At 54.6% G+C, this 16,113-nt stretch overlaps 1 protein-coding gene across 2 annotated transcripts in view; it reads left to right on the top strand.

Moving 5' to 3' along the window:
* Positions 1–16,113, top strand: part of ASS1 (argininosuccinate synthase 1) — a 50,069-nt gene that overhangs the window by 21,545 nt on the left and 12,411 nt on the right. For both annotated transcript variants that reach the window (XM_003794898.3, XM_023516116.1), the window contains exons 8-12: positions 628–698; positions 1,347–1,377; positions 6,213–6,303; positions 8,826–8,910; positions 9,480–9,544. In XM_003794898.3, coding sequence (XP_003794946.1) covers positions 628–698; positions 1,347–1,377; positions 6,213–6,303; positions 8,826–8,910; positions 9,480–9,544 — 343 coding nt within the window. The remainder of the gene's footprint in view (positions 1–627; positions 699–1,346; positions 1,378–6,212; positions 6,304–8,825; positions 8,911–9,479; positions 9,545–16,113) is intronic.

Below are 16,113 nucleotides of genomic sequence, written 5' to 3'. Positions count from 1 at the left end.
AAAAAAAAAAAAAAGAATGGACTGAACCATTTGGGAAGCAAAGTGTCATCAGAGGCTGTACCCTGGAGGCAGAGGAAGCTGCCAGGTGTTCCCGCCAGAGGTAGGGGCTCCCCCAGGCATAGACCACATGTTGTAAATATGTGCTATGAGCTAGGAGCACTCCCAGTGGCCCTCCTGGTCCTTGGGTCCACGTCAAGCACAGTGTGGGATCTGGAGGCAGACAGCTTGGTTCACATTCTGGCTTCACCCAGAGAAGGAGTGGGTGAAGTAGAGTTAGGTCCATTCCAGCTCCCAAGCTCATGGTGGGGCCAGTGAGCTGGTGCCAGGAGGCCCTCGGCACAGTGCGCCGTGCACACTCAGAATCTCCTGCAAGGAACCTCCAAAGCCCCCCAGTGTCCATTCTACAACATCTCAGACACATGGGCTGACAGTTTCCTCATAGACAGGTCCAGGAACAGAGCCCCCACTCTGTCCCCAGCAGCCCCAGGGAGGGGAAGGAGACCAGGAGATGACCCAGGGTCTTAGGGTGTGGGGGCTAGAGTTTGCTGCCACCTTGAAAGGAACAAGGCTCTGGGCCTGCCCTCCTGTCTGCCGCTGCCTCACTCTGGTCTTGTCTTTCTCGGGCAGCAACACGGAATCCCCATCCCAGTCACGCCCAAGAGCCCATGGAGCATGGATGAAAACCTCATGCACATCAGGTGAGATGTTGGCCCTGCTGCCCACCGGCAGGCCAGGGTCGTGAGCTCCTACCTGCATCTGGGCCAGGCCAGGATGTGGTGGTGGCAACCTGCCCTCCTGGAGCCAAGAGACCTCAGGAGGACAGACGTCAAACCACCTGCTCACCCTCTTCACACTTCTGCTCAAGTGGTGAGGGAGATAGATCATGGGCACCTGGGCTCATCCTGGGTATCAAGGAGGGCTTCTTGGAAGAGATGGCATTTGAGGTTGAAACCTCAAGGATGTCCTTAGATCAGGGCTATCAGCTGAAAAAACAAAAACAAACCCTCAAGGATGAAGATGCCCTACCAGGGCACAGGGAAGAGTGTTTAAGGCAGAGGGAACAGCATGTGGGAAAATGCTGGAGAGCCAAGCCCCCCAGTGTGTGAATCCCCAGGGATGGCCCCAGGAGTCTGTAAGGAGGGTCCTGGCCCTTTCTTACAACCTGCAGCTCCCACAGGCAGCTGTGGTGGGCCCAGAATGTTCCAGGCAGGGTTGGCAACAGTCACTTTGGCGGAGAGCTAAAAGCCAACCAGACTTGTCGGCATAATGGGGTATGTGTGTTTGGGGTTGGGTGAGCCGTGTCCCCCCCCCTTGACTGATCCCTGTCTTCCCTCTCCTCTCCACAGCTACGAGGCTGGGATCCTCGAGAACCCCAAGGTAATCCCCACTTCCTCTGAGCCAAGCGTCTTTGGTGGTAGCTGCTCCATGCCAATGCTGTCTGATGTATTTGTAGCCTAATTTGAAATTTCACGGGGGGCGGGCGTGGGGCTGATGCCGAGCCCTGCCTGTGTTCCCCAGGAACCCCAGCCCCGCTCTGCCTGCCCTCTCCACACTGTGTCCTCAGGCCGCCCCTCCCCCTTCCCTGGTGCTCTTTCTCTAACTGCTACTGGGACGAACAGGGGAGGGAAATATTTCAGGACAGCATAGAGGGAGAGTGTGACCAAGAGACAATAAAGAAGTAATTAGGCAGATGAGACACACACAGGAGGCCCAGCCTGTGCCCACCAGCTCTCAGGCCGCGGCCGCTGCTCTTGCAGGGGGCTGCAGATTAGAGGTTCAGAACCCATTTGTCTGGGTCTGAGTTCCATGCCCACTGCCAGCCACCCTGTGCCCCTGTCCCTAGCCCCCAACGCTGGCCATGTGGGCCCTCAGCCCTGTTTGAAGTTTAGGGTTTTTCTCTCAGGAGGGGGGTTCTTTGTGTCTACCCCTGCCCACCATGGGAGATGGGGGTGGGAGGCCCAAATCTATTATGGGAAGAGAAAAATCTCTTTGTCCCTGAGGGAATGTGTCTCCATTCCTTGGCCCAGCCCCACACCCGGGGTGGCCTATTTGGAGGTGGGGTGGGCTGCATATTTTATTGGAGGGTGCTCTCAGCAGCTGGGCCTGGGGAACCCAAGAAGACCCCCAGGGCCAGGTGACTCTAACTTTCACTCTGCCCCTCGGACAGTGTTAGCAACCACCTTTTCTGAGAACCAGGCGTGGGGTTGGCATTTTTCTGCCTTAATTTCCTGGGATGCTGGCTGTGAGCATTCTGCTTTATGGGTGAGGAAACTGAGACCCAGAGCAGCAACTCTCCCCAGGCCACCAGCCACTCAGCAAGGGAATAGGCTGGTGCCCTCTGACCCCTGTGGCTCCCCCACTGCCCACAGCCCCCTCCTGCCCATTCCCACTGCTTGGTCCAAGCTTGTCACTCAGAAGAGCTGGCACCCTTGCCCCCTGGGGGCTGATGGCCCTGCTGGGGCTGCTGCCTGCTGGCCACAGGCTTTTCCAGTTCATGCTCTGTTGACCCCATGACACTCAGGCCAGCCACCCCTAATTAGCAAGTCAGTCACCACCAAGGGGAGCGAAGAGGCTGAGCCTGCCCCATGGCTTCCAGGCAGGGTGTCCCCCCAGGCCCCAAGCACAGAATCTGCTCCCCGCTCCTCTCCAGCCAGCCTCCCACAGAGGAGGCCTTGAGAATGGAGAGGAGCCCCCAGTAATCAAGCACCTCCAGACTGGGAAGCAGAGGTGAGGCCAGAGGGGGAAATCACCCCTTGGACAGTGCCGGAGGGGGCCTCGAGGCTTGGTGTGGGTGACTGTATTATGGTGCGCAGGTCTGCCCCTCAGCCTTTTGCCTAGTGAGGGCAGTGGAGGATAAGTAGGTGCTAAGATATCTTTTTTTAAGGATTCTGCCCCCTACTTGAGTCCCAGGAAGTCTGAGTCTAAATCAGAACTCTGCTTCTTAGTGCTGTGCAGCTTTGGGCATGTTACCCAACCTCTCTGAGACTCCAATTTGTCTTGTACAACATGGGGAACTGCAACATGTCCCTCCTGGGACATCTAAAGCTCTTGGGCTCAGCACAAGGTCTTAATCATGGAGATTGGGGTCCTGCCCTCCATCCCCAGGCCAGCTTTGAAGAGGAAGGGGCCAAGGTCCTCCTGCTCAGGGACCCTTCTCGTCAAGCAAGAAAGGCTGGGCTGGGCTGGAGTCAGGGGAAACATCATTCCTGCTTAGAGACCTAGGGCAAGGGCAGGGTCCAGCCACTTGGGCAGGGGGTCTGTGCCAGCCTCTAGGGCTTTGTGCAGAGATGGGGCTAGATGCCAAGACCCACCCTTGTGTCTCTGGATCTGGGTGCCTGAGCCCCTCAGGAGGAGCTCCGGGAGATGGAGCTTAAGGGAGCCTGGGCCCCTCCCCCGCTCCAAAATAAAGCCCGGAGACCTGAGGAAGGGCGGGTTTGAAGGCAGATGGCTGAGCCATTTTCTGCCTCCATGAGGGCTGATTGAAGGGCAATGAGGCAGCTAATGCGAAGAAAGATAGAAATTTACTTGCTTTAACTTCATACGGCCCACAGTGAAAGAGTTCATTCAGTCGCCGGCCCGCCATACCTGATGGATGAATAAACCATTTGCAGCATCGATCATGCCTCTACACCATGGTTCAGCTCATGGGCCATTTGCTTCCAATCTCTCCTTCTCGGGCCCTGTTTCATGCTTTCTTTTGCCCTCTCCCCCTACCCCCCCCCTTTTCTTCACTCTCTTCCCCCCCCCCAAGATGACATTGGAAGTGAGCCCTCCTGCTGGGATGGATAAATAGATGGCATTGATACTCAGCAACAAACTATTTGTCATTTGAACTGGGCTTTTAGGAGGGAGAGTTAAAAAGAAGGCAGGCTCCTGAGCCACCTCGGGATGCAAAGCAAATGTCATTTTATTTCTATTTAGTTATTTTATTTAATCGGTGCTGTCAGGTGCCCTCCCTGCAGCTGCTCTGACTTCCACTGCATGGTGTAGGGACTCGAGTCCCCATCCTCCTGCAAGTGTTGTCCTCCTCTGCTTCTGTCTGGGGAGGAGAGAAAGTGACAAGCTCCCCGTTACAAACAGTCAGGCCCGGCATAGGCATAGGTGGAGGTGGTAAAGAGGCATGGAGTTAATTGTGGGGTTGGGGGTGTTCCTGGGAGGTGGAGGGGGGCTGTGGAGTTGTGCTGGTCATGCAGAAGTCTAGTCCTGTTCATTTTACCTTTTGGCTGAGGGTGGTCCTTTGGCCCTATCTGTGCCCGTGGAACGTAGTAGTTGGCCTGCCCCATGGGTAATTCTGGCTCTCTCTGGCCAGTGACTTCACACTGTTTCTCAGCCCAGGGTAGTATGGTGGCTAGGAGACAGCATGGGATTGGGGAGAGAGTAATCCCCTGGGCTGGCTTCCCAAGTGTAGTTTGGACAAGCCACTTCTCAGCCTTGGTTTCCTCTCCGGTTGCTGGAGGCATTGGGCTGGAGTCATTAAGTACTCCTACCTTCTTGGGACTGTCTTTAAGATCAGTTCTGACAGGAGCAGTGGCTCTTGCCTGTAATACCAGTGACGTAGGAGGTGGAGGCAAGAGGATTGCTTGAGCCCAGAAGTTTGAGACCAGCCTGGGCATCATAGCAAGACCCCACATGTCCAAAAGATAAAAAAATTAGCTGGATGTGGTGATGTGCACCTATAGCCCCAGCTACTTAAGGGACCAACATGAGAGGATCTCTTGAGTCCAGGAATTCAAGGTTATAGTGAGCTATGCTCTCACCATTGCCTCCCTAGCCTAGGTAGCAGAGCAAGACCCTCTCTCAAAAGAAAAAGATCAGTTCTAGGTTCTTGTTCTCACCCCACAAACAGAAACTGATGAAGGGATGCCACTTTGGAGGTGGGTGGGAGCTATCACAGGCCCTATCTGAACTCAGAAATAGAGCTAGAGAGATAGATCAGTTTGCCCAGGACTAAGGTTTCTGGGGATAGGAGACTTTCGGTGCTAAGCCCAGGAGAGTGATCCAAGGCACTTTTGGCCCTGAGTGGAGGGGCTTTTTTCTAAGGGTGGGCTCTTCTCAGTGCATCACCAAGGGTCTTTTCCAGCTGTTCTCTCCACCCACCAAGCACACTGCAGTTTGCACCAGGCTTTCCCTGACATGTTCTTGTGTGAATTATAAGATAGTCAAAGGCAGGTAGCATTTTCCCCATTCTACAGATGAGAAAGCTGAGGCTCAAGAAGGTGCAGCGGCTTACCCAAGGGCCTCACGCCCCAGTCCTGTGCCAGGTGCCCACACAGAACTCTATTGCCTCTGTGGTCCCTCCTGATCAGCCTCGATGTCTTCATCTGTAGGTGGGGGTAACAGCACTTGACTTTCTTGCCAAACAGGACTGCTGAGACCACAAAAGAAACTGCAGATGGAAAGTGGCCTCTGAATGTTTTCAAGGTTTTGAAAGCAAAGATTTAAGGGACTGTCAGCAGGTGGACAAGAGCAGCTGGGCACAGGCTGCCCACAGGAGGGACTTGAGCCATCAGGCCCCAGAGGCTCCATCCCCACAGTGGCAAGTGTCCAAGCCACAGGCTGGGAGAGCTGGGGCCTCCAAAGGCAGGAGGGAATTTTGAGTTCCAGGCAGCAAGCCGCCCCTCCACCACCACATCAACACACCCGAGGAAAAATATACATAAAGGTTGATGTGTTTTCAAATGGGTTTTTGCTTTGCTCTTCTCTTTTCTCCCTGTGAGTATTAACCTCAGGGACCCCGGGGATGGCTACACTCGCCGGAGCACCTGCTGGGGTCACGCGCAGTCATTAGCTTTGCGGTCAGTGCAGAATAAACCCCAATTCCCGGTGCCGGCAGCGTGCATGCCCACTCCCGGGAAGCCCTCCGAGCCGCCTTGCTCCTCCAAAGTCACACTTTTTCCTGCCTGACTTGTTCCTCTCCTGCTATTCTGCCTCCAGCTGTGGGGGCGTCGAAGAAAAAGATGAGATCAAGTTGAGGGGAAAAATTGTCTGATTTCTTGAGCCCTTTGTTTCCTGGGCCCCTGGCAAGCGGGGCTGCCTCTGGGCTGGGGCTGCTGGACCATACCAGCTGGTGGTGGAGACGTGCCCGTAGCCCCCAGTTCTGGAGTGAGGAGAGGGGTGCAGGTCCCTGTAGGAGATGGGGGTGCAGGGTGGCCAGGGGCTGACAGATCTTGGCCTGGCTCTGGGCACTCATCCTCCAACCTTTCTTTTGTCAGAACCAAGCCCCTCCAGGTCTCTACACAAAGACCCAGGACCCAGCCAAAGCACCCAACAGCCCTGACATCCTTGAGATTGAGTTCAAAAAAGGTACGTGTCCACCCGTTGGGACTGCAAGGGGGTCAACTCTTGGGGCTCCTTTCCCCTCCCTACCTGGGAGCTGGGCCTTCTGCACCCCAGAGTTAAGGCAGGGGCTTCCTGGGTTCCTAGCAGCTCCCTTCCCTGGGTACTGAGACATGGAAGCCTCCACACATGAGACTTCACCCCCCATGAGACTCCCCCCCGCCCCACAGCTGCCCCTCACTAGAGGTCACAGGTACCAGGTCTGCAGTGAGAGGATTCTAGTCCCTGGGCAGGTACTCGGCTTTCCTGGGCCTCAATTTCCTTATCTGTAAATATAAAGAGATAAGGGGGCCTGCTGTGCCCCTGGTGCAGAATGAGAGCTGTATCCAGCATGAGTCTCTGCCACCAAAGGCCCTTGGCAAGTTGCAAATCTTAGAGAACTCTGACCCCAAATCAAAAGCCCTAGCTAGTCCTAAGTGAGCTGCTCGGAGCCTCATCCCCCATCCCAGGTTAAAACTGTGGCCTCTTGCTCTCCTCAGTAATGTGGGATATCCTGATCACCCCCGTCCCTGCTGCTATCAGCAGTGTTTCCTGGGATGGCCTTTGTGCCCAGATGCCTGAGCTTTATAAGGGGACATCTCTGGAAGAAGGACGGAAGGAAGGAAAGAAAGAAAGAAGGGCATTGATAAGGCCCAGAGTGAGCTCTCAAGGCCTCCAAGGAGAGGACCTTTTCAGGAGGCTGCAGTGATCAGGGGGCCTTCCTGGAGGAGGTGGTGTTGGGCAGGTGGCAGGATGGCATCCCAAGCCCAGGCAGGGAGGTTGGCCCACCTGTCAGCAAAGGGGCTGCCTACACTGGAGTAGGGAACAGAGGGAGAGAGTCCCTGAAGAGAGGCCTGGCTTAGCTCTGAGGGTCGGCCTTTCCCTGAGACACCGCAGAGGCTCCAACTCCACTCTTCCGATTACTGGTATGGCCTTGACAACTACCTTGATCCCTCTGGGCTTCAGGAGCACTTGCCTAAAAATGGGCCATAGAAACGTTGCTCATAGGTGCCCAGCATGGTGTGTAGACACTGGAGGCCAGCAAGGCCTTGGTGAGGCCCCCAAAGGCAGCTGGTGCCCCGGGCTGGGTTTGTAGACATGGAGCCCTCAGAAGCCCAGCAGGGACGGTGAGGGTGGCAGGCGGCTGCAAGCGGAGGAGGGTCCCAGGCCCAGGGCTCTGGCAGCCCTTCCTGGAGGAGTGGGGCAGCCCCACAGGCTGAGCTGGAGAAGAAACATGACCCATTGTAATGATTTGGGGACTGTCTGGAAGGGAAAAAAAGAGGGAGGAACCCTCCCCTGGACTAGTCCCCATTCACTCTCTAGTTAATTTATTTGAAGTTTTAATCTAATTATTAACTATTTTAAAGGCTAAGAGGCTTTCTCCAGCAGCAGCACCAACAATGTCACCTCTTCTCCCGGGCAGGCCCCATCCACGGCCCCAGCGAAGGCCCATAATAGGGCAGAGGGGGAGAGGCGGAGAGAGGGGGGAGGCAGGGGGGTGACGAGAGGGGCTTAAGGTTCATTATTGGGCAGACTTACATTTAATAGCAATTTACAACCAAGTTATAAAACCCCTGGAAATGGGGGTTAAGAATGGCGAGGCTGACAGCGCCTTGAGCGAAGCCCCTCCAGGCGGGCCTGGCTAATAAAGACTCGAAAGCCTCTATTGAGGCCTGATTGGCACCCGGTGGCTCGCCCCATGGTAATGAGCCGGGCAGATGGGTGGGGGATTAGCCGCCAACTTTGAACAGCTTTTCTTTGTCACTGTTTCAGCTCTCTCGTTAGCTCCTGATACATTTATTGCTCATTTCACACCGCTGGAGAAAGTGCCCCTTGCTATTCAAAGTCAACCCCAAACCCACCCACCGCCCCCCCACCACCACCCCTCTCTGGACTTGGCCCTTCCCTAGCTGAGCTCCCCGCCTCCCTTCTGCCCTCCTGCCACCCCAGACCCGACTCCAGGACTCAGGGCCGCCGACAGCACCTCGCCTGCCGGAGCGGGCACCGTGTCACTCCCATCAATCAGAGGGCTACGTGCGGGTCTGGGGTACAGGGTCGGGGCGCAGGGTCCGCCTGACAGACGTGGCAGGGGGCTGTGTGTGTGAGTGTGTGTGTGTGTGCGAGCTCAACCGCACCTCGGCCAGGCGGCCCCCGGATAACTGGTGGGACAGAAGGTGCTCCCGGCATAAGACAATGGTGGAGCGTGAAATTCAATTAGTTCAGGGCCTGGTTCCAATTTCACAGCCCCTAAATGCAAAAGGGGCAAAGAGAAAGGGAGGGTGGGGAGAGCGTTTTTATTGCATTTTCCCTTTCATTCTGGGGGGCTTTCTCGCCCCTTCTCTCCCCCCAGCAGGCCTCAACCTGCACAGGGCTTTTGAAGGAGTCATTTGGAGTCCATATCTGTCACATCCATTTAAGGCGTTGCCAGTGGAGGGAGAGGGCGGGGTGGTGGGTGCAGTCTTCTCTCTGAGCCCTGCCTGGAGGCCCACCGCCCTCTTCTCCTGCCCTAGGGGTCCCCGTGAAGGTGACCAACGTCAAGGATGGTACCACCCACCGGACCTCCTTGGAACTCTTCATGTACCTGAATGAAGTCGCGTGAGTGTCACAGCCCTGCATGGCCCCCTGGGAGCCCTTGTGGACAAGGACTGGCTTGGACTATTTTGACTATTCATCACGGTTATGATTTGAGGGCAGGGGGTTGGAATGTGTCCTAGCCTCTTAAGCATAGAGTCTCCCGGACCAAGGGGGCTGATTTGGCCGCAGAGTTCCTGTGGTCCTCATTGAAATCTCTCAGCCTTAGAAAGCAGCCTTGGCCTATCGTCCCCCAGGGATGATCAGGCTGGGGCTCCCAGGCCCTCGGCTGCACCGAGACCAGGATAGAAAGACAGGTGAGCAGTGGATAGCACTGGTGCTAGGCAAGGCCCCAGGACAGAGGTAACAGAAGAAGCCAATTGAACTCACTCAGTGACCTGGACAATCCCCTCTGTCCTTGCACCTCAGTTTCCCTACCCGTAGAATGGGCACTTGGACCAGTTGACCTGGCTCAGATGTCCTCTGAGTCTTGGATCCTGAGGTGGAGCCTAAGCCCCATGTGTGGCTCACACTGTGGCAGCCTGCAGCGGACCCCAGCTGAGTGGGTGACAGATGATGCATTCTTCCCACAGGGGCAAGCACGGTGTGGGCCGAATTGACATCGTGGAGAACCGCTTCATTGGGATGAAGTCCCGTGGTAAGTGCCCAGCACCACACCCAGAGACCCCTGAGTCCCCCAGCCCATTCAGGTGTTGCCAGACCAATGTTGCCCTGGTAACCTTGAGCAACTCCTTTCACCCGACCTTTCACTGCAGTCTTCCTCCGTGAAGTGGGATGATGGGCCCTTTGCCACTGACTTCCAAGGGTATTATGAGAGGAGCTATCCCAAGAGCTGGAGGCCAGGGAGGCCAGGGCAGACTCAGAGAGGGGAAGCCAGGGCCAGGCTCGAGGTCAGGCCCTCTTATGTCCCAGGAGGGTCGGCCATATTTGGAGGCAGATCCTGCAGGGCCAATTTCATGATCATTAAGGATGCATGGGGAATTCCTGCCAGGCAGGGCTAGAACTTGCCAGGGGTGGGCGCTGTGAGCTGCAGCGGCACTGTCTCTCCCTCTGTCAGGGGCAGCATGAAGGCCCTTTTTCTTGGGACAGGAAGGGCTCTCCTTCTAGGCTGCCCAGCCCCGTAGCAGCCTCTGGCTGGGCCAGGGGACAGGGGAGTTGGTCCCAAGCAGGTGCTTCTATCTTCCCGTGGTCTTCTCTTAGTAATCAGAGCCTGAGGTTCCCTTTGCCAGTCACTCACCCCTCTCCAGGGCTCAGTTTTGCCCTCCATAGCAAAGGGACCCAGGTCCCCGAGGGTCGGCCAGCATGTAGTATGCAGTGCTGCATTCCTTTGGGAACCTTAAGAAGGAGAGGGCAAGGCTTCATCAGTGAGAGCCCCTAATTGGGCACCTGAATTTTTAAATACTGGTGGTGGGGTCAGGTCTCCTATGTGTACGCAGATTACTTTCCTTAAGGTCCATGTGAAAACGTAACACAGCCAGATAAAACCAGGCCAAAGTAGAGTCACCACCCTTTGCTACTTCAGAACATTTTTATTGCAATTCAAAAACCAAAAAGTGCTGATGGAAGCTCTCAGCTGTTAGAAGAAGACGGTGGCCCGATGGGGGGCAGGATGCCTGGGGTTCTTGTCTCAGCTTTGTCCAGCCCTGCCTGAAGACTTTGGACTTGTCATCTCTGGGCCTCAGTTTCCCCAAGTGAAATGTGCTAAGTATAGGGTGGAGGTTGGATCATTCTGGCTCTGACCTGTTTGAATTTACCTCGGAGCTGCAGGGAGGAGGTGGCTGTGGCTTTGCCTCTTTCCTGTGGTTTTTCCTCCCCGCCACAGCTATTATCCGTGGGAAGCAACCTAATTGAAACTCTCTTGGGAAGGCCTTGTGGTGAACAATGTTACTAATTAGCGACTCCCTTTCATCCTCTCTCACCTTTGTCTCTTACCTATATTAACATCTGATTAAATGTCCTTTTGTCTCAACCTGCCCTTGGGAGCCAGCACAATGCAAGTCCTCCAAGGCAGAGCTGGGAGAGACCTTGGGGAGCCAGAGGCCAGACCTCACTTTACAGATGGGGAAACCAAGGCTGGGGGCAGGGGAGGGATTGCTCAAAGTCCCAGGTATGTCAGTGGCAGGACCAGGACTGATGCCCCCCAACCAGAGAGGCTTTGGGGGGGTGTGGTGTGGCTAAGGGCTTGGACTCAGGAGTAGGACAGATCAGGTGTGATGGCAGGAACTGGTCAGTAAGGCTTGGGAGTATCCAGTCCTGCCCTGTTGTCATGCCTACCCTCTGCCGTGACAGACATCACTAATCAGTTGTAGCGCCATCCTGCTGGCTCCATTCTGCTGGCAGGCATTGCCAATCAATCAGGATTGGCATGTGTGGTGAAAATTGATTGCCTTCCCTTACTGGAAAGTTGCTCTTGAAGTGGCATCCTGCTCGGTGGAAAGTCAGGCCAAAATGTAGTGAAGGAGAGAGTGAGTGATGAAAGCCTGGACTGTGCTGCTCTGGGAAGACATCAGGGAGGAGGCAGTGGTAGAAGGGGCTTCCAGTAGCAGAACTGGGGTGGACAGGAAGCATTCTGGGGAAGGTGGTAGAGAAAGGTTGGAGGTGCCCCAGGCGGCCTGCTGGTGAGACCTGAGGCACCTTGAAGAGCTGGTGCTGAGGGTCCAGGCTGTGGTACCTGAGTCCTGATCTTGGCTCCATCACCACTGGGAGGGGAACTTAGCCCCCCAACTTCCTCATCTGTGAAATGGGTTGCCCTGTGAATCAGATGCAGAGAGCTGCGGGCCCACAGTAGGTGCCATGTCTGGATGGCAGATTCACTATCTTCTCCCCAGAATCAGGACCTCATCCCCAAAGAAGGTCAGAGCCTTGAGATAATCTGTTTGAGTGCACTTGGCTCCCTACCATTCGCCAAGGAACAGCCCAGCCTGCGCTCTGCCCAGGTGTTGGGTATGTACCTGGGACAGGGGCTGTCCCTAAAAGTATAGAAGTTAGTCTGGGCACTGCATAATCTTTTGGGAAGAAAATCAGGATTCTGATTCCAAAAACTTTCCCTGTGACCTTAGGCAGGTTACCTTCCCTCTCTGAGTCTCCAGTTGTCAACCCTACAGGAATTCCAGCTAGCCTGTTTTGCTGGGGTTGGGGTACCAGGAAGAGAAGAAAGTTGCTTGGTAATTTTAAGGCGGTGTCTTGTTTTTATTTCTCAACTCCAAATATTTTGCTGTGAGAAGGAAAGAGTGGTGACAGTAAATTAGGGCATTGTGGCTTCCCTCATGACAAGGTTTTTATTAAGTGTACAGTCATGGAAGAAGCTGTTAATCGTCGATTATACTGAGGGCAGAACAGGAAGATGCTATTGTCTGTATCTCCGAGTACAAGGGAAAAATGTCATTTGTATTGATTTTACAAAGCTCATAATTGAAAGTCATTAATGGCTTGTTTGTTTTCTCAAGGGTGGGGTTGGGGGTAGGGAGTTGGACAGCAGTGGTGCCCTGGGTCCATGGTGGCCTGGTCAGCAGTGTTAGGGGCCATGGGTCAGGGACAGGGGCTAAGGAAGCTGCAGATGGAGTAGCTGTCGCTGTATTGTGGCTGTTCACCGTTGTCATTATCACATTATCTTTTTAACTCTGGAGGGGGGCTAATTAAGTGAAGTAAATGAAATCAGTGGGGAGGAGAAGGGGGGCAGAGCAGGCAGGAGGGAATCAGGGAAGGGAAAGTGGCAGTGAATGTCCTTTGGCTCACCTTCCCTGCTCCTCTCTGGCCCCGACTTCTCCAGAGACTTCTCCAGCCACCCTCCCCTCCTCTCCCTCTCTTTTGCTCTCCTTCCCTCCCCTCACTTCCTCCCCTCCCCTCCTCTTTCTCTCCTCCTCTCTTGTCTTCTCTTCTCCTCTCCTCTCTTTCAGCCCTGCCTGCCATTCTCACCTCTGTGGCTGCCACCTGGCTCCTCCTCTTACCTTCCTTGACTCCTCTCTCTGTGGACTCCCTGCTCCCCACTCTCCCCTTTCTCCTCCCTCCTCTGGGGTATCTGTTTTCCCTCTACTCTCCCTTCTGCCCTTCCCTCTTTCTTCCACAATCCTTCCTGCCTCTCCCATCTGCCCCCTATCTCCCTTTCTCCTCACTTCTCCACTCTCTGGCCAAGAAGGTCTGCCACGCAGTCACCCATCCTGCCACCCACTTGTCTAGGCCTCCAAGAGGCTCTGCTCAGATGGAGAGTAGAGAGAGACCTGGGAAGCAAAGGGGGTGGCCAGCCCCAGAGACCCACCCTGATTCCCAGGATGGGGCCTACTGGGCCCCAGGAGCATAGAATGGTTTGAGTCCCACCCTGGACTTGCCTCCCCATCACCATGGCAACCACCTCCAGCCTTGGCCCTGGTACTTAAGAGGGGAGACTTTGGGCTCCAGCCAACCTCCCTTCTCCCGGCCTTCCCAAATCTTGTCATCTGGATACTGCTTTCCCAAAGCACCAGGGGATCCAGCCTAGGTGCCCTGACCCCCAGCTGAGTTGGCAGATCTCACTCAATTCTGGGAAATTGCTCAATCCAAGCTAACCTGGCAGCTTCAGGAATAGACAAGAAGAATTTAAGCTGCCGTGGCCGCTTGCTCCCCATCTCTTCCTGCGTGGTCCACTCTGCCCCCACCCCTGGCCACCCCCGGCTCCTCACCCTTCTCCCCACCCCCCTACCCTTCTTGGCGGTAATTATGGTGTGATTGAAGCTGCTCCGCAGAGAACTGCTGACACCTCTGTCTTTTTCCTGTAAACATGGAGAGATGAAAATAGACACTTGGAGCTGCTGTGAGTGTCACTCTGAAGATGTCTGTTGTCTCTTCCACTGCAACACAGAGGCTCAGCTGTCATTTCCTCCTTCTCTGCGCAGTGGTTTGTATGCCGACTGTCAAAAGCCCCAAATCCATAGTCTTTTAGCATCAGGTTTCTGTCACCGATTTTTTTTTAAGTCATTTTTTTTTCCCAGAAGAAATACACAGAAATCATCTGTAGCTTCTACCCCTGCAGAGAGGAGAGGGAAGATCTTTAAAATGTGTGCGCGTGCGCGCGCGCACACACACACACACACACACACACACACACCAGCAGCAACCTAAAAACAAGCTTTTTGTTCAGCCACAATTAACTTTAACACCTTCTAAGAAAAGGAGCAGGAATATTAATTGTGCTAGTGAGTTTTAGGGCTGCAGCTTCTCTTGCCCACAAGCCCTCCAGAGGCTGCTGGGAAGGTTGACAGCCATGAAGCTGGTGCTGATGGCTCTGGAGAAGGTAGATCCTGCCCACCCTGTGCCCCACTGGGCACTCTCTGCTCCCCATGGTACTGGCCCCATTTACTGGAGGCACCTGTGATGGGCCAGTAGCTGGGGAAACTTGGGCAGGTCATAGTTCTTCCTTGAGCCCTGTACCCCACCTGTGTTCTCTCTCTCTGGACTGCTGGAAGGTGACGTACAATGGCCTATGTGGCCTACGATATTCTAGAGACAATGGTCAGCATGCAGGGCACACCAGGACGACAGTGTGTGTCGTACTTGACTTTGAGGTAGCGCTCAGAGGCAGTCAGAAGGTAAGAGCAGCAGAAACCTGCAACCTTCTTGTGATCCAGACAGGTTTCCTGGGGCTCAGTGTGGGAGCAAAAATGGGCCAAGGTCACACAGCAAAGTCAAAGCCATTAGTTGTGGGTCTCCTAGTTCCTAATCCCAGCCCTGCAGATCTAGCCTAGGCCGTAGCCCAGCTAAGAACAGAAAACCAGGGAGGCAGGCCTGGGTCTCCGGGAATGGCAAATGAGAAGGGATCCTGGATCGGCCCACCGAGGGTGGTGCTTTTGCAACTGTCTGTGGCCAGTGTAAGGACAAGCTTTGCAAGTTTCTGGGTTTTTCCAAAATGCAGCAGAAATAATCACTAGAAGGCGTGTTTCCAGCCCAATAAGTATTGAGTTTCTGGTATGTGCCAGGATGAAAAGACCTTTGTCAGTATCTTGTTCTCGGGAAACCACTTTATTCTTGGTGATAAAGTTTCCCGGCTAAATGAAGTCTTCCCTGTTGACGTCGTTTCTGCCATCTTGGAGGTAGACATTTCCTGATGTTCCACACACACCAGTCTTTCTAAACAGACCACTGAACCATCAGGCCTTCCTCTGGGGCTTGGGACCACCAGGAGCCACATATTTGTGGTGCCACTGCCCCTCCAAGGAAGTGACCTGACTTCCACGCTGAGTTCCTGTGTCCCCCATTCTCAGGCTGTCAGCGAGGGCTTTCCTCAGCTGGCTCCATCTCTCGCTCCTTCTATCATGGAGCTCTAAGCTGCTCTGTGGGAAGGGAAGCCCCAGCCTGTGTAGACTGTCCCTATGGGAGTCATGGGGAGGCCAAGAGAGGGCACAGGGACTTCCCAGGGAGTTGAGGGCTTGAGCCTTCTTAAACAAACTTGGGGCATTGGTGAAGCCATTTTCCCCTCAAAGGTCACGACCAGAATCAGAACAGAGGAGACCGCCTGAGAGCCGCGGCCCCCTGGTAAAGGGGGACAGGCATTTTCACGGCACATGAAACTCACACTGTCTGGTGGCTGTGGGGGCCTTTTACGTACATGTCTTCCGAGATAGGATAGAGGGTTTAGAGACAGGAGAACTAAGCCCCCATGCTCTTCTGCCTGAGCACACCTCAGAGCCACAGTAAGAACACAAGCTTTTCCTGTGAGATGACAGCCAGTGCCCCCCATAGGCGTCTCCTTTGTGCCTTAGTGAGCACGGGATTGCTTTGCCCAAGGCCCCAAGCGGCAACCTGGAGTGGAGACGGGAGACTCAGGTGCTGGTCTCATTCCCCCTCTTGTCAGCTGGGTGACCTGGGGCAAGTCATTGCCCTCCCTGGGCCTCAGAGTTCTCATCTGTAAACCAGGGACTGCCGAAGGAGCCCAGGTTTGCCTCCGCTCCTCCCGGCAGGCTGCTCTGTCTCATCCCTGCCCTGGGCTTCTACCCAAGGCTGTGTCTGAATATTAGGTTTGCAGCTAATGTCAGGAGAACATGGCACTGGGTTAGGCCTAAGGAGCCTGTCCTGTGAGCTCTGACATTTCTGTGACTCCAGGACCTAAAGGTCAAAGATGAGTTTTCCTTGGAAGAGGAAACTTCTGACTCAGCCTTGCCCTTTGTACTTTAGAGTTGAAAACAATATCCTTTCTGGTTTGCTGTTGTTTCTTAAAGCATTTTTTTTTTTTTTTTT

Source organism: Otolemur garnettii, unplaced genomic scaffold, assembly GCF_000181295.1.
Source record: "Otolemur garnettii isolate 467f Iridium unplaced genomic scaffold, OtoGar3 scaffold00087, whole genome shotgun sequence".
NCBI lineage: Eukaryota > Metazoa > Chordata > Mammalia > Primates > Galagidae > Otolemur > Otolemur garnettii.
Note: the sequence above shows the minus strand (reverse complement) of the source record. Positions and strands in the feature narration are given on the sequence as shown.